At 36.3% G+C, this 18,855-nt stretch overlaps 1 protein-coding gene across 1 annotated transcript; it reads right to left on the reverse strand.

Moving 5' to 3' along the window:
- Positions 1-6,028: 6,028 nt before the first annotated feature.
- On the reverse strand, positions 6,029-7,618 carry LOC145642809 (uncharacterized). Its single transcript, XM_081693974.1, has one exon. It carries the CDS (start codon positions 7,616-7,618, stop codon positions 6,029-6,031), a length of 1,590 nt encoding a protein of 529 aa, XP_081550100.1.
- Between the last annotated feature and the right edge of the window lie 11,237 nt (positions 7,619-18,855).

The raw sequence follows: 18,855 nt of genomic DNA on the forward strand, positions 1-18,855 counted from the left end.
TCTCAAAAGGGTCCCTAATTCTATTTTTCCTTGGCCTCCCTTGACCAATTTTAATTGGTGGTGGGTCTATAAGACAGTGCACCTTTGGCCAAAACCTCTCACCTTCTAGGGGTGGAATTAAACTTGTCCCAATCAATTTATACAAGTAACATCAAGTATATGAGTAGATTAAGTGTAAGTAAGTTAGTGTTACAAAGGAGAGTAGTTAGTTCATACCTGCATAAGGTTCTAGATAAGCTTCCCTTGTGTAGTACCTCTCCACATAGTCTTCTGCTTCTTTGTTCAAGAAGAATATGCTAGCAACAGGGAATGCCAAGCATTTCCCACTTCCTACAGCTGCAAGTTTTTTGTTCCAAATTTACAACAAGCTGGTCCATGTTATGACTGACATTGAACAATAGATCTGTTAAAGGCTGCACATCATAGTAGGTAGCTTTGTGTTTCTCCTTGTCCAATTTTGCTTGAATTCTTGGGCACAGAACACCAGTCACTTTATCCATATCCTACCTTTTCTTGAGTAGCCTCTGCATCAAGCATGTTCTGATTTCTTCTAACATGAACAAGAGGTGCTTTGTTCTGGCATTTATTATGTAGCCATTGAAAGTCTCAGCAATATTGCTGGTTATTGCATCAGTCTTCACTGAAGTACTCAAGAAAGCTCTGCAGAATAAGCTAGGCTTATAGGCTTTGAATGCCTGAGCTGCTTCAGGATTCATTACAGTCAGCTCATTATTCAACGCCTCTTCATAATCTGGCATGTTGTAACACTTTGCAATCTTCCAAAATTGCAATTTAAGTTCATCTCCTGTATAGATCTTGTGCTAGTTGGCAAATATATGCCTAGCACAATGCCTATGTTATGCTTTGGGTAGAATAGAGGACACAACATTGATAATAGCCTAACATCAAAGTAAATGCAATAGCTAGTAAGCACTAAGCTAAATCAACATTTAAATATGTGTAAGCAGTGAGATAAAATCATACCAGGTGCTCATCAGAGAGGACTGCAACACCATCACCATAACCTAACTCTAACACTTTCTGTAGATGAACAAAATACCACTCCCAACTCAAATTATTCTCCCCCTAAGCAATTGCCCATGCCACTGGGAACATTTTGTCATTGGCATCCATTTCTACAGCACAAAGCAATTGACCCCCTAGAAAAGTCTTAAGGAAGCTTGCATCAACAACCAACACTTTCCTACACCCATCTTTCCATCCCTTAGAAAGACCCTCAAAGCACATAAATAGCCTTTGAAACATAGGTGGACCCTTCTTCTGTTGTACAGTAACAAGCTCAGTTGCACTTCTAGGGCTGCTAGTCTTCAAAGATGCAAGATAAGCTCCTACTTTTTGGTAGTTCTCATGCATGGAACCATGGAGGAGAGTGTGGGCATCATATTTCACTTTATAAGCAAAGACTCTGTTGACAATGACCTTGAAAGCTCTTTTAATGCACTCCACTATTTCCTTTGCAGGCCAATGTGGTCTGCTTTTGAATACTTCTAGGAATTGTTTGGCAACCCAAGTAGCTTTCAACTGCCTATTCTTCTTCATGTTCCTCTGGCAGGTATGCTCTCCAGTAACCCTCTTTACAATCATGGCTGTCTTTCTTGAATGCCAAGATGCATAAACATAGAAAGGACACCCTCTAATGCATTTCACTCCTAACCTCTGGTGTCTCTTCTTGTTCCTAACAACAAAAGTTAGGTTCTTTCCCTGTAGAACAACATATTTGGCCACTGCGTCCCTGAAATCTTCTCTTTTAGCAAATCTTAAACCAACTTTCCACTTGAATTGACTGAAATCAGAATTTGGACTTACAAGCAGTGCAGATCTTTTCTTCCTCAAACCAACACCTCCCTCTTCTTCACTCTCAGGTGGTGTATCAATGTCCTCATCACTATCCTCATATTCACTCAAATTTTCACCTTCAACCATTGGATCTTGAACACCTAATTTCCCCTTAGCTACTTCATGTATAACTTTAGAAGCAACTTGAACTAACTGTGTACTACAAGCCTTAACCCTCTTCCTATCTGTGTTGTACTCCTCATCACTCACATCAGAATATGTCTGTAATGTCTCATTAAATATTGCATTCATATTCTTTCTCAAGCTCTGGATCTAACTGCTCCAAGCCTACATCCAACTCTTCTGCAACTGTAGCACCAGGATTCACTTCATCATAACTTTCTTCATCACTGTCCTCATCAGTGTACACATAAATAAACACCCTCCCCTCATCAGCTACTGTAACTCCCTTACCTTTGTTAGTCCTAGGGTCATAAGGAGGGTCTATGTCCTCACCACTATCAGTGTAACCTCCTAATAACTCATTTAAGGGAATTAGAGAATCAGGTATGTCATCTACCCAATTGTAATCTTCATATACTGGGGGTTCTGTTTAGAATGAAAGTTGAGAAGTTAGAGGGTTCTCTAAACCTTGATCTGGATTACAAGTAGTGGAGGTATAGAGATTGGTTGACTTAGAAACAAATTTAACTTTAGGTGAGCTAGAAATTTTTTTATTTTTAGTGTGGGAATATCTTTACCTATTATATGTGAGGGGGTGGGAGCTTTTTGTTTTGGACTTAGAGTCAAACTACCTTTAGGTGGTCCCCTTTTTTTTCTGACTTTTGGGTTTGGAGGAATCACACTCATCATATTCCTCTTCTTGAGGTAAGACTTGAAAATATCTTTGGACAACAGGTGGGTCTATGGGGTCCAGCAGTGGTAACTCAGCACCATGGTGTACATACAACTCCACATTTCTATATTTTTTCCCTATTTCAATTACCTCCCTCACATCTTCATCACCACTAATCCTCCTCAAACCATTACTCAGACTTAGTACAAGAATCAAATACAACACACATTCCACAAATTTCCCTTCACAGCAGTCAGTCCCTATATGTACAATGTCCCATAAACATAACTCATCTGGGTCAACCTGCTTTGTTTTACCCTTCCCTCCCACATACACCAATTCACCATTAGACCTTAACTAAAAGATCCAGAATGCCAAAACATCAACCCGATCTTACAAAAAAAACTATCCATGTTCAACCTACAACAAACAATTGCAGTACCAAACTTCAATTTGGAAACAATCATACACTATTACACTACAACTACATAAAACGCAACATCAAACAAACATTCAACCAACACACATTTGGAAACAACAGCAAATTTCAAATTAAACAAACCCTAATTTCAAGATTTGATTTTTATTGCAATTTCTTTTCTTAAACATGAATTCACACACCTCAAAACCATAATTATATGTCGTGAGTTTAATTGATGATTAACCAAAAAAAAAATGTCAAATAAAACACAGCTTAAGGGTTACCTCCGTTTTCTCCAAGCGTCTCCTACTTTGCTTTCATCAACTGAGTTGTTCCTTTCGTCAAATGGAAACCCTAGAACACAATTCCTTCTTCCCTCTGCAATTTTGGTAATATGACAGTAGTATAATGGGTCGTAATTAGGGGGAAACTGAAGACTGAACAGAGAGAATTATTAATGGCGGGATTTAATTTTTGGCAGGGGAAGTGGTTGGGACAAGATGCTGACTGGACATCATTTAAGGAGGGAATTGGACTTAAAAGTCAATATGTAGGTTTGTTGACTCTACATTCACTTACTCAGCAGGTTACCAGTTTTTTGGGTTAAAGAAAGATAACCCACCTTAAAGTTGGTATTACTGAGGAATATTCCAAAGTTGGGATTAATTAAAGTAAACGAGTGAAAGTTGGGATTAATAAAGTGTATTTTTCCTTATTATTATTGGTTATTATTATTATTATTATTATTATTATTATTATTATTATTATTATTATTATTATTATTATTATTATTATTATTATTATTATTATTATTATTATTATTATTATTATTATTATTATTATTATTATTATTATTATTATTATTATTATTATTATTATTATTATTATTATTATTATTATTATTATTATTATTATTATTATTATTATTATTATTATTATTACTACTACCTCCGTTAATAGTTATGTGCAACTTTTGCCATTTTTGTTCGCTCGGGGTTATGTGCAACTTTCCATTTTCTTTCTATTTTTAGTAAAAAAAAGGACAAAATTACAATTTTGCCCTTAATTAGATTTTTTTTTAATCAATACCCTTATTATAACCTAATCTAATTTAACCTAAACTAATCAGATTCACCTAATCTAATTATTCCCTCCTTTTATCTTCCAATTCCCCCCTCTCTCTTCATTTACTCACATTCCCAACTACCAAAATTAATTTCTGATGATTCCTTCTCCCTATATGTTCTGGAGAGTTCATAAGATGAACCTTAGTTCATCTTCTGGGTTATTCTCTCTCCTATGTTCTTGCGATTTTCTCATTTGTTCACTCCAGATCTACTCTCCTCTTCTCCTTTCTATCTCAATCAAAGTCCCTCCATAAAAATGGTGAACTTAGATCCTTTAAAGGATGCATATATGGCTACGGATGACAAGGGAGAGGAGAATTTGATCTTAAACCTCATGCACTGCTTCGAGGTTGGATCTCCTTTTCCTCGTCAATTTTACGAGTCCAATGAAACGGGTCCCTACTGTACTCTGTACACTTACAGAGCCCTTGGTCAAGTCCTCAAAAGCATTGATGAGGAAGAAAGAGCGAAGAAGGAGGAGGGTGAAGGTGAGTCCCGTCGTAAATCGCTTGATTTCTATGAGATGGCTGTAGATCTGGTTGCTGAGCAAGGTGAGGGAAGTGTTGTTGTGCCCACTAAGCCTAGATTTAAGAGGGAAAGGCCACCCCCAAGAGTTAAGGCTACTAGGAAGGCCGCGCGTGTTGTTCTGAGAAGGATGTGTGGCCTCCCTGACCACGAGTTGATTGTGCTGTCTTCTGGTGAGGAGCCTGATGAGGAACCTCCAGCCAAGAAACCAGAATTGCCCTCTTGTTCTGTTCATGTTGTGACGTGCTATGTGAGGCGGATGAACCCTACGGTTCAACCCTCTGAGTAGCTGCACTCGTAACGCTTCCTAACCCTAACTTGTTTAATTTTTGTTAATGAGTCCCTTTTTTAAGTTGATTGTGTATGCTTGTGACATGAATTGTTTATGGTGGTTCTGTTATGCACATGGATTTGATTATGTTATGGTGGCTCTGTTCTATTCTGATGTTGTATGTGGTGTTGCTGATTTTGTCCTGTTTATGTTGGATATTATGTTGGATATGGTTTTGGTGCTTCTGTCCTTTTTATGTTGGATATTATGTTCTACATGATTTTGGTGCTTCTGTCCTTTTTATGTTGGATATTATGTTGGATGTTGGTGAGGACTGGGATTGCTTTCTGGTTTGGTTGCCTTCTGTGTTGGATAAATTGTTTTTGGATGTTTGATGGTTTGTTGATGCATTTTATGAGTTGGATAATGATTGGTTGATGTTGTAATCATGGCTTATGGCATATGGGAATTTGCTTGTTGAATGATGATCCTTTATGATGGTTTCTTGAGTTGGGTGTTTGGGTTGTTGTGTGAAAAATGTTCTCAATGATCATAGTGTAGAGAACATTTTGTAATGGAGTTCCCTTCACATGCCCCTTTTTGTTGTTATTGTACAGTCCCCATTGGCTCTACACTATAGTGTTGTAATTGAATCCAAATGATGAAGGGACTCCTATGAAATACTATTTGAACAAAGGTATAGCTCCACCAATCACTATATTGTGATTGATGTTGAGGTAACCATGTTTGAAGGGTTATGTGTAAAATAAATTGATCTCCTGATGGATTCATGTGATTAAGTACTCCCATTAACTTGAAAATATGGCTACAAAAAGCCTGTTACAAATGCACTAGAACTAAACCACCACTGCCTTTCATATGTTTCAATAACCTAGCATACAAAATACACCTAACCACCTATTGATTGGTTCCAAAAAATAACTAAACAAAAGTGAAATTTAACATATCATTGTTCACTCCTAAGTGGTTATGTGTGGCAGTGTTTGGGTGTTGACTGTGTGTCTTTGTAACTAGTCTGCATCTACCTCCATGTCTTCTGTTTCTGCTTCATGATTTCCCTGGGGTGCTGGCCTGAACATTGTGTTCAGGTATTCCACAACTTCCACCACTATACCCTTGTCCACTTCAATCTGATTTGGGAGAATGCCTAAATTCTCCAGCTTTTTCTTGTTCATATGTGGGATTTTGTACTTGTTCCCTTCTTCTGCCTTTAGAATCTTGATCATGCATCTTTGTAATGTCACCCAAATGTACTTGTTTACTTCTGGTTTGAAATCATTATAAGACTCAATGACCTTTTCAACAAGCTCATCTATATTCTTTGGAAAAGATTGATATTGCAAAGATTGAATAGATCTAAACAGACTTAAGTCTAACACATTCAAATCTGGCGATTGTGTTGGTTGGAACACAAACTCAATGTTAAATCCATTTGCTTGTGTTGCTACAATGAACTCTTCATCTCTAGGTATTTGATGTGGCCTTGCATTATCCCATTGAATCACCACATTTTTGGGCAAACTTGCTGGCCATTTTGACACTATTGCTGGTATGACTTTGTTAAGTAACATGTTTCTTATTGCATCTCTATTGACATTTTGAAGTGCTTTTGTGACCATTGTGCCAGCTGGTCTGTTTTTGCTTGACTTCTTTGCCCTTTCTTGCTGTGTGAATGGGAATATCCCATATTTCCCATCATGTAGGAGTTCCCCATTTCTCCCATAAAGAGGCTTCCCTATAATGGCCATGAACATAGCTTTTAATTTGAACCTCCTTGATTGTTGAGCCATATAGGGATCTTCCTCACTTGGTAGCAGATAAAATCTCCTTTTATCTGGGTTTAGATAAAACCATTTCTCATCAATGTGGATGGAATACTTCATGTCATCAAATGTGGGGTTCTCATTCCCTTGGATTGGGTTTATGTGAGACAAAACCCACTTCATTCTTGCCACCTTGTGATCTGATGTTAGTGCTGGCTTGCTGCTTGCTGTGTGTGTTCTAATTCTCCCCTTTTTCTTCAAATAATGAAGAGTAACATGTGAAATTTTGAATGCTGTAGCATATGATCTTTCTGTCTGCCTTAAGTGTAGTGGGACTGACTGTAGGAATTCATCAGAAAATTCCATTGGCTTTGGACCTGTCTTGCCTATCTTTTTGGACCTGACATCAATCAAATTCCCTTCTGCCATCTGCCTTTTTATTTCATTGAAAAGTCTTGTGATTGTTGATTTATGAACCTTGAACTTGATGGATAATTCCACCTTGTAGCCTCTTGGTAGGTTACCATCTTGCATTTTCAATAGCATTGCATCCACAATCTCTCTCTTTTGATGCATGTTAAGCTGTTTTCTGTTTGGTTGGTGAGTCCCTTTTTCAAACAATGATGCTTGTGTTTCATCTTGCTGAGTTTGATTGTTGTTGTTAATGGTTGTGTCTTCTATTTCTGCCTCTTCTTGCATGTTCTCATTGTCTGAGTTGTATGCTTCAAAATCTGCATCTTGCATCTGCTCTTCATAATCATAGTACAACTCTACAATTTCTTCCTCTGAAATTAAGTGTTCAATGTCGAAAAAAGGGTCTTCATCTATTGCTGCCATGTCTTCTGTTTCTTTTGTTCACTTGTAGATTGCTGTAGATGGTGAAGGGGGCTGGCCTGATGAAGGTTTTTGATGAGATGATATGATGCTCCATATTTGCAAGTGGGGGGGGGGGGGGGACCAGCTTTATCTCTCCACTCACTTTAATTAACTCCCTTAACTCCCTCTAATCTTTGCCCTCCATCTTTTGCCTTGGTAACCGTAATCATGTGCAAAGTTGCACATAACTATTAACGGAGGGAGTATTATTATTATTATTATTATTATTATTATTATTATTATTATTATTATTATTATTATCTCAAAAACAAAAGTCATACAACCTACAATAAATTAGTGGGAAGCCGAGATACAATCTAGGCCCCCACTCCTCTAGCTATTGCAAATCCTACCCTAGTGAAGATATGAGCTGCAGCACGAGCCCCAATGTCTATTATTATTATTATTATTATTATTATTATTATTATTATTATTATTATTATTATTATTATTATTATTATTATTATTATTATTACTATTATTACTATTATTATTAGTATCATTATTATTATTATTATTATTATTATTATTATTATTATTATTATTATTATTATTATTATTATTATTATTGTTAATATTATTGCTGGAATTACAGGGTTTTTTTTTATATTATTGCAACAAAATAGGAAAAAAAATAATAATTAAATAAAATGACACCGGTTAACCGGTTCTAAAAAGTGCCTACAAAAAAAAACCGCAGGAATTTATTTTTGAAACCGGTTAACCGGTCGCCAAAATACTTAATGGCACTGGTTAACCGGTGGCCAAAATAGTTAATGGCACCAGTTAGCCGGTGCCAAAACTCAATTATCCCACCGGTTTTGAACAGGTGGCATATGTGGGAGGAATTGGCTTCCCCCACATATTCAGCGGTTCAAACCGGTGGCATATATCGGGTTTGAACCGGTGTCTTTTTTCGTTTTTTCTACTAGTGCTTCTTCGGTTTCTAAGTTGTGCCCGTGCTTTTTCAATCTTCTAATCTGTGCCCTCAACCTCACTAATTTTTATTAACAATAACCTTTGATGTTAACTGTAGGGAATATTTCAAGCATTACCCCAAACTTGAACCCCACTGTGATCATACACTTAAGCATGTTGGCGTCCAAAGGGAAGGAAGCTAGAGCAAAAGAGTCGCCAACAAGTTTTAGGAACTTGCAAACCGTTCACAGGGTGAATGTTACACCATGAGATCGTTAACTCCAATAGGTCTGGAACCATGACTGGAAGTTCGAGATGAAGGTACAAATTCAATCTAAAAGAGAAAGAACCTGCCCTAATAATAGGCCTCTACTTTATTCTTCTCGTATTCATGTGCGCTTTCTGACTAACATGCAATCAATAGATTAACCCTAAACCTGTTTAATCTATGTTGGTTGAATATTAATGCACAAACAAAACTATTATTGGCGATCATTTGAATTATAATCAAATTAACCCTAAACAAGATTATTAATTATCTTATTAAGCGCGATTACAAGTACAAATTCCCTTTAAACATGCATAAAAGGTGTGATCAAGCAATAACAATAAATATAATCAAGCAGCATAATAAATCATCATAATAATATATAATTATCATCATAATAATTATTATAACAATTATAAAAATAATCATGACAATAATCATAATAATTATGTTAAAGCATAATAGCAAGATCCTAGACATGATACTAACAAGATTAATAACAAACCCTAACATGTCACTAAACATACAATGATCAAATATTTAGCCCTAACATGATACTAACATGATATTAGGAAAGAAAATAGGAAGCATCACAGGAATCATAATTGACATTATATTCTTTACCCTAATCATGATACTAGGAAGAAAAATAACAACCTAAGCATGATTTCTATATTATAATATCAATTAAACAATTAAAGCACTTACTTAATTGGACGCCTCGTACCTTTTTCTAATAACAAAATACACGCGTTAGTAACTTCAAGGAAAATATAAAAACAAAGAATTAAATCAAATAATTGAAAGAAAGAATTAAGAAAGTTTAGACTAGATTTGGGACCAAACCCTCAGAAATATCAAACCTTTCACGTCTAGGGCAAAGGCAACTTCGAATTATGCTAGGTGTGTCTAAATCTTGTGAATGCGGAATTTTGTATTTGAGAAAAGGCTAGTTTAGAAAAGAGAGAGAGAAAATATCAAGAATTTCTTGATGAAAGTTGGTGATTGAAAACGGAGGTTTTAAGAGGCTATTTATAACAAAAATCAACCGGATTATAATAAAAAAGAATCAGAGTTTTGAAAAGAATAAAACACGACGCTATCGCCAAACACGCCACTATCGCCAAACGACAGAGCCTGTCGCCAAGCAACAGACGTGTCGCCGCGGCACTGCAGTCAGTTTTTCCACGCGTTTTCATATTTTGATAAAATTTAAGCGTACGAAGGGTAAAACTGTAATTTCCTTAAAAACACTTCTTTTATTCTAAATAAAACTCTTAAAACTCAATTATCAATGCTAATCACATTAGGATTCAAAAGAACCTTCTAGAAGATTCCAGAAGACCATAATCAATCCTAATTGCATTAGGAATGATAACTCATAATAGGCCCTCCTCTAGGTCACTGGGCCGCATATAAAGATCAAACCGGGCCCAGTTTAGTAATTTGGTCATAACTTCCTCATTATTCATCGAAATTGGGCTTATAATATATCGTTGGAAAGCTCTTTTCGAACCTGACCCAACTACACTATTATTGGACCCTTTCCATGGACCAAACTAAACTGGATCGGCTATTTTCATAAAATTGGTTTTAAAAAACAAAGAGAAAGAAGAGAAATAAAAACCAACCGCAACACTAGACTTTCCATACTTTCACTTCATTCGATTATGATTTGACGTGAAAGGTACTCATCACCGGGTTTGGTTTTGGGGAGACACAAATGGGTGTCTACATTTTAACAATAACCTTTTTTTAATTATTTTATTTTTTGATTTTTTTTTTTATTTTTTAAAGTGTTAAACCAATTATAACAGGACACGTGTCAAATTAATAACGCCACGACACCATTGTTGATAAAATAACTTAACTTTCGTTAACGGATATGGCAGTCAAAGGGGATTGTTGATAAATATCATGAGGTGGAGGGCACAACTTATAACTTTGAAAACATATGGGTACAACTTAAGAAACCGAAAAACTTGGGGGGCATAGCTTAGAAAAATCCTTGAACCTTCTGGTTTGCACTTTTATATATATATATATATATATATATATATATATATATATATATATATATATATATATATATATATATATATATATATATATATATATATATATATATATATATGTATATGTACATATATATGTTCTGTCGTCTCGCGCTGGTTCAAAAGTACAACGCGCTTTTACACACGGAATTACCTTTTAAACCTGTAGGGAATATTTCAAGCATTACCCCAAACTTGAACCCCACTGTGATCATACACTAAATCATGGTGGCGTCCAAAGGGAAGGAAACTAGAGCAAAAGAGTCGCCAACAAGTTTTAGGAACTTGTAAACCGTTCACGAGGTGAAGATTACACCCCTTAACGATCCAAGAGATCGTTAACTCCAATAGGTCTGGAACCAAGACTGGAAGTTCGGGGATGAAGGTACAAATCCAATCTAAAAGAGAAAGAACCTGCCCTAATAATAGGCCTCTACTTTATTCTTCTCGTATTCATGTGCGCTTTCTGACTAACATGCAATCAATAAGTTAACCCTAAACCTGTTTATCTATGTTGGTTGAATATTAATGCACAAATAAATCTATTATTGGCGATCACTTGAGTTATAATCAAATTAACTCTAAACAAGATTATTAATTATGTTATTAAGCGTGATTATTACAAGTACAAATTCCCTTTAAACATGTAGAAAAGGTGTGATCAAGAAATAACAATATATATAATCAAGCAAAATGATATTAACAAATTATAATAATAATAACAATCATAATCATAATCATAATGTTCATGTTAAAAATAAAGCATAATAATAGCAAGATTCTAGACATGATACTAACAAGATTAATAACAAACCCTAGCATGTCACTAAACATTAAAGATCAAAGCTTTAACCCTAACATGATACTAACATGATATTAAGAAAGGAAATAGAAAGCATTCTTTTAATCATACTTGATATTAAAAAAATTTATTTGTTACCCTAAACATGATACTAGGAAGATCAAAACACCCTAACATGATACTAGGAATCAAAAAAATAATCTAAGCATGATTTCTATATCATAATATCAATTAAACAATTAAAGTACTTACTTGGATGCCTCATATCTATTTCTAATAACAAAATACACACGTTAGTAACTTCAAGGAAAATAATAAAATTAAATAATTAAATCAAATAATTGAAATAGAGATTTGGGACTATACCCTCAGAAATATCAAACCTTTCACGTCTAGGGCGAAGGCAACTTCGAATTTGGCTAGGTGTGTATAGATCTTGTGAATGCGGAATTTTGTGTTTGTAAAAAGGTTAGTTTAGAAAGAGAGAGATAGAGCTAAAGTATCATGATTTTCTTGATGAGAGTTGGTCATTAAAAACGGAGGTCTAAAGACCCTATTTAAAATGAAAATAGTCCGGACTAGATAAAAAAGAATCGGAGTTCTAAGAAGGATAAAACACGTCGCTGTCGCCGCAACTGCCTCTGTCGCCGAGCGACAGCCTGGCGTGCGGCACTGCAGGTGATTTTCAACACGTTTTCTATTTTTTGATAAAATTAAGTGTAAAAGTCCGTACGAGGGGTAAAATCGTGAATTCATTTAAAACCCTTCTTTTATTCCAAATAAAACTCATAAAACTTAATTATCAATCCTAATCACATTAGGATTCAAAAGAACCTTCTAGAAGATTCTAGAAGACTATAATCAATCCTAATTGCATTAGAAATGATAATTCATAATATGTCCTTCTCTAAATCATTGGGCCGCATATAAAGATCAAACCGGGCCTAGTTTAGTAATTTTGCCATAACTTCCTCATTACTCATCGGAATTGGGTTTATAATATATCGTTGGAAAGCTCTTTTCGAGCCCAATCCAAATACACTATTATTGGAACCCTTGTTACGGACCAAACTAAACTGGATTTGGCTATTTTCATAAAATAAAATTGGTTTTCAAAAACAGAACGAAGAGAATTTTAATAAAAACTAACCGCAACACTAGACTTTCCACACTTTCACTTCATTCGATTATGATTCGACATGAAAGATATTCATCACTGGGTTTGGTTTTGGGGAGACACATTTGGGTGTCTACAAAACCGGTTACAGGTAATTCTGCGTCCAATCAGATTTGATATATTTTATTCAAAATAAAACATCTTTTAAAAATATAATTATCAATCCTAATCTTATTAGAATTAAAAAGAACCTTCTAGATATTCCTAGAAGACTATATTAATCCTAATTACCTAAGGAATAATAATTAATATGCCCTCCTCTAGATCATTGGGCCACCTTTAAAATCGTTGGGCCTAATTTAATTTAATCTATAACTTCCTCATAATTCATCGGAATTGGGCTTATAATATATCATTGGGGCAAATTTTAAGATGCACCATGGTGCAACACGCCTATACTTTTGAACAATTATTAAAAAAAATCTGAACAATTGCAAATTTGGAGCATGTAGTAAAAACATCTGAACATCGCAAATTTTGAACATTTAGTTAAAAAATTTGAACAATTGCAATGCATCATGCCTATACTTTTGAACATTTAGTAAAAACATCTGAACAATCGAGAATTTTGAACATTTAGTTAAAAAATCTGAACATCTCAAATTTTAAACATTTAGTAAAAAAATCTGAACAATTGCAATGCACCATGCTTATAATTTTGAACTTTTAGTAAGAAAATATGAACAATAACAAATTTTAACCATTTAGTAAAAAAATCTGAACAATTGTAAATTTTGAATTATTACAAGTTAGACAAATTTTGAACTGACTCGTAATAATTCAATATTTTTGTAATATAAACTGAACATTTAATGTATACAAATGAACATTGCCTGATAAAATATATTTTTGTAACGTGTTCATATTTTTTTTACTAAATATTCATTGTTTGTAAAATGTTCAGTTTTTTTTTACTAAATGTTCAAAAGTATATTCGTGGTGCACCTATTTCTAGGTGCACCATGGTGCACATAATACTAATTGTATCATTGGAAAGCTCTTTGCGAGCCCAATCCAACTACACTATTATTGGACCCTTATCATGGATCAAACTAAATTGGACTGAATATTTTTCATAAATAGGGTAAGAAAAGAAATATTTTTGAAAGCAGAAAGAGAAATAATTTAATAAAAACATCCTCATCACTAGACTTTCCAGACTTTCACTTCGTTCGATAATAAAATGACGTGAAAGTATTCATCACTAGGTTTGGTTTTGGGGAGACACATTTGGGTGTCTACACATATATTTGCAGAATTATGTTTATAAATAGAAATTTCATTTCTCTTATTTAATTTTGGTTTTGTAAATTAAATAAAATGTCCAAAATAATTATGAATTGATGGGCTCAGCAGGTTGATGACCTAGTGAATGAAACCCCACAGGAGAACAAAATTCATATATTATTTAAGTTCCTAGTTCAAAATCATTAAAGTGGACATAAATAATTTTAAATAAATGAACTAGCATGTAAGATTAATTGGATAACGTGGTTTCATGGGTTGTAGGGGTGTAGTGATGCTCGGTCAATCTCTTGGATATGCATGAATGATGCATGATCGAATCATTGACCTACTTTGAAGTTCAAGTATAGAGCTTCCAGATATATGTTAGTGGATTCCTTTGACATGAGTGGAACATTGATTTCATTCAATGATTGATTTAATTGTGGTACATTCAAATGTCTTCCCGTAATGGGAGATTATAAAGGATGTCACCTGGTTACTTCAAAAGTTGAGTGGGAGCTTTGTTTCTACAAGATTAGATTGAGTCTACCTATTATATTAGGGAATGTGTCATGGCCTCTTGAAGAGGGAGAATTCAGAAAATATGTGGCCGTGTTCAAATGCATTACTCAGTAATCATTTGGTTTTGTAATGCGAACTCAAATATCAAGAAATGATTTGTAGATTATTATGATCTCGAAATGTGATGCAATCATATTATCAAATCGACACACATTGACTTAATAATTTTGTATACTGCACACTTGTCTCAGACAAGTGGGAGATTGAAGGATTTATGTCTTTGTCGTGTCTAATTACTAGATATAAAAATGGATCAAGCTATGGAGATAATTAAGTTCGTACAATTGGGTCGTCGATATATCATAGCTAGAGGTATTAATGATCTTTGGGCTAGTAAAATAGGCTAAAGCCAAATTGGACGGATCCTATAAGGTCACACAAAGGGCTTAGATCGACACGAGGGTTTTGACATGCAATATGGAGTGATACGGAGGGTTTTGGGGTTTTGTGACCTAGTCTAATTATAATAGGATTATATAAAGACTAGGTGCCTAGGGTTTTGACATGCAATGCAATTTAGTGATCAGGAATATCAAACCCTAATTAGCAAACACGAAACCTAACCCTCTCACACTCCCCCAGTCCCTCTCACCCACGGCTCTCTCCTCCCTTGGCACCAGTTGTGGTGGTGGTTCGTGGTGGTCGGTTTAGTCCATTAAAGGTGGTGATCACGATTTTCCTCTTTCACTCAAACAATCTAGTATTGGTGGATGGCTCATTCAAATCCCGTGGGCTAAGTAAAGGAGCAACGCTTGGGGCTCTATTCTCTCCCTGATTTGCCAATTGATTAGCCTCGTGGAATTCACGCTTCAAAGGTATGATTATGTGTCTTGTGTGTTATGAATGCGATCTTGGATTTAGGTGCTTTATGTATATGTTTCATGTTATCCGCATATAGTACCTATAAACTCCTACATGAGGCACTACCCCGCACCCTCGACAGCCACATGTGGGCTGTGTAAGCATCCTGACTGGCCGAGTGAGGTGTTTAGGGGTTTTGTGCCTCGTTTTGCCATTTATGTGAGATTGCTCGGGAGAAAGGGTTAGGTGAAGACCACAAGGGGGGACCAACCACCCCTTGCTCCCCAAGCAAGCTCACACAAATGGCTCACCCATACACCCGGCAAATGGCACCGCGCCGGCTGGTATGGCCTGCCTTTGGCGCCAAGGCTGTCGCGCTGGTGGCCTGGCCCCAAGGCTGAGCATGCCAGCTGGTTGCATGTGATGAAAGCCCGAGCCAGCACGCCACGCATTATTGCGGGCTACTGGGCGCTGCTGCTCTTGCATATGCGCGCGAGGCCCATCGAGCAATGGCTTGCTGCTAGCCTCGCTGCAATGGTGTGGGTTGTTCGAGCTAGCACGCTTAGCTATTGCAAGTAGTTGCTAGCAAGGCACAGCATGCAAGCTTACGACTTGCCTTGCTAGCACGCCTAGTTATTGCTAGCAGTTGCTAGCGAGGCACAACATGCAAGTTTGCGGTTTTCCTTGCTTGCACTACTAGCTTGCGAGCTCGGCTAGCAAGCACCGGCCAGCACCCTTATAGGACTGCTGAGCTTGCGGCCTTGCTTACGGTTATGGCTAGCTAGCATATATAGCTTAGCTCTCGATTAGCCAGGCCAACCCAAGGCTAGGGATATATTTTAACATGTTGTTTGCTTGATTTCTCATCTCGTCAATTCCTAAATTTGACTCGACTTACGACAATCGGTTTTGACACTACCAACTCGATATTCGACGTTTTCGTTCGTAATACTCTAATGAGTCATTTAATCCTTCGGATTAATTCGTCGTCTCGAATAAGTTACTCTATTGGGTGTGACCCGAAGGATTCAGTCAAGATTGAGCTGTAATATTAATTATGCATTAATATTATTGGTCGGAAGTGGTCTCAAGCTAAGCATTTCAATCACTTGACCTCACTGAATAATTAGCTTTCTAATAATCACTAGTGGAAAAAAGCTTATTTGTAACAAGCTATTTGTAACGGGCATATGATTTCCCGTTACAATTACATCATTTGTAACGAGCAAAATCAATGTCCGTTACAAATATGTTGTGACTTGAGCAGAAAAAGATATATTTGTAACGGGCAGATTAGTGCCCGTTACGAATAAGTTGTTATTTGTAACGGGCAGGATTCTGCCCGTTACAAATAACAACTTATTCGTAACCAACAAGTCTTGCCCGTTACAAATAACCAACTAGTTGTAACCAACAAGTCTTGCCCGATACAAATAACCCACTAGTCGTAACTAACAAGGAATGTCCGTTACGAATAGTTTTTCAATGTAAACCCTAACTTTTTAATTTCCCCTTTCTCATCGCTCTCTCTCATCAAAATATTTCCCCTTTCTCTCTCCAATAATATTGAAGCTCAGTTCGGACCTCAGCTCCCCGAACTCCGGCCGATCCTGAGCTCATCCTCTCTAAACTCCGGTGGTCCTCAGCTCCCTCAACTCAGGTCGTTCCTCAGCTTGGTCCTCTCCAAACTCCGGTGCGCTCTCTCGTCGCGACTCAGCTGCGCTCTCTCCATTGAAGCAGCGCTCTCTACTCCCTCTCACGCAGCAACGCTCTCTCCATTGAAGCTGCTCAAGCTCTCCCTTCCTGCTCAAGAAACTCCCATCAATAGCTTCCTGTAAGCTCAATTTGATGCTATCTTTCTATCTCCTCCCCCAATTTCGTAACCCTTGTTTCAATTTGCTTAATTGCAATTACGTAATTATAGGTTTTTTTTTTTTAAAAAAATCCGAATTAATTGATTATAGGGTTTTTTTTTTTTTTTTTAAAATTTTTTTTTTCCGAATTAATTGATTGATTTTACATGTTTAATTTGATTTTTTCCATTGGGTGGAAATAAATCTTATATTCATAATGTTTTAGATGGATTCGAATTAAGATTCTAATTTATTTCTGGCTGAAAAGTCAATTTGATTTTTCATAAATAAAATCATAATTAAAGCACAACTATATAGCAAGATTGAATAATTAAGGTAGATTGATATACTCCATAGTAGATATCTGTAGTATAACTTTTCATTTTACTAGATGGAAATGCAAGGGGTAACACGATATTGTAATTATAAAAGGGTGTTATAAATAATACTGTAATTATAATAATATTGAATGGTAAAATAATTATTTCAGGAATAAAACCTGAGAGGGGGTAATGGGTGAGCAATAAAGACTTTCTTACTTTCATGGCTGTTGCTTGGGGTGCGTGGGCCTACAGAAATTCTATGGTGTTTGATAATCCATGGAGTAGCAGCGTGGTAGGGGTAATGGGTTTTGTGAAATTGGTGGAAGATTATGGGAAGTATAAGGGGGCTGTTGGTGGGGTGAGCAGGGGATGTGGTGTAGCGTCTCATAGCACCTGGCAGAAGCCTTGCCCTGGGGTAGTAAGCTTTGTTTGATGTGGCTAAGGTGGGTTTAAGAGCGATTATCAGGAATGAGGAGGGTAAGATAGTTGCTGCTGCTGTGAATAAATGTGTAGGCTCTGATTCGGTGAAATTGGCGGAAGCAATGGCAGCTCGCCTTGGCATTGCTATGGCAAAGAGACTTGGGTACTTGAGAGTGGAGCTAGAGTGTGATTCCCTTTCTGTGGTGCAGCTGATCCAACAAAGGAATGAAGATAGACGGTCCTTTGATTCTTTTTCTTGCTTTCATATTAGACGAAACGGGAATGTTGTAGCTCATTTAATGGCCAGAATTGAACCTTGTAATGGGGTGGAGCAAATTTTCTTGGACTCATTTCCGCAGGGTGTTACTGCCCTTGCGGAGCTTGACTCTTTGTAAATTGTTTTTGTGTGTTTAATAAAGCTCCCCCTCTCCCGTTTTGCTCTAAAAAAAAATTGAAGCTGTTAAGTTTGTTAGCCTTAATTTATGTAATTTTAATAATTTTTTTGGTAGCGAGGTGAAGAACAATTCTGTTCAACCATGGCTTTTATGAGTTCTATCTTCAAAAACTTACCATTGAGTTTTAATCACTTAATGCGTTTCTGTATTGTCTGCAGGAACCATGTGGAAGTAATGAGTCTGGGATAGCCAGATTAGTGAGGTTAGGACAAGCTCCGGCGCCTTTATCAACAAGGGCAAGGTCTGATTTTAGTCTTAATTTTCGGCATTTTTGTTGTGGTGTAGTGTATTTTGTTGATTGATTTTGTTTTGTCTTAA

The sequence above is a fragment of the Chenopodium album genome, chromosome 8 (genome assembly GCF_948465745.1).
Source record: "Chenopodium album chromosome 8, dcCheAlbu1.1, whole genome shotgun sequence".
Classification (NCBI taxonomy): Eukaryota; Viridiplantae; Streptophyta; class Magnoliopsida; order Caryophyllales; family Amaranthaceae; genus Chenopodium; species Chenopodium album.

Coding starts and splice junctions, on each gene's coding strand:
- LOC145642809 (XM_081693974.1), bottom strand. CDS start 7,618: ATGGCAGCAATAGATGAAGACCCTTTTTTCGACATTGAACACTTAATT.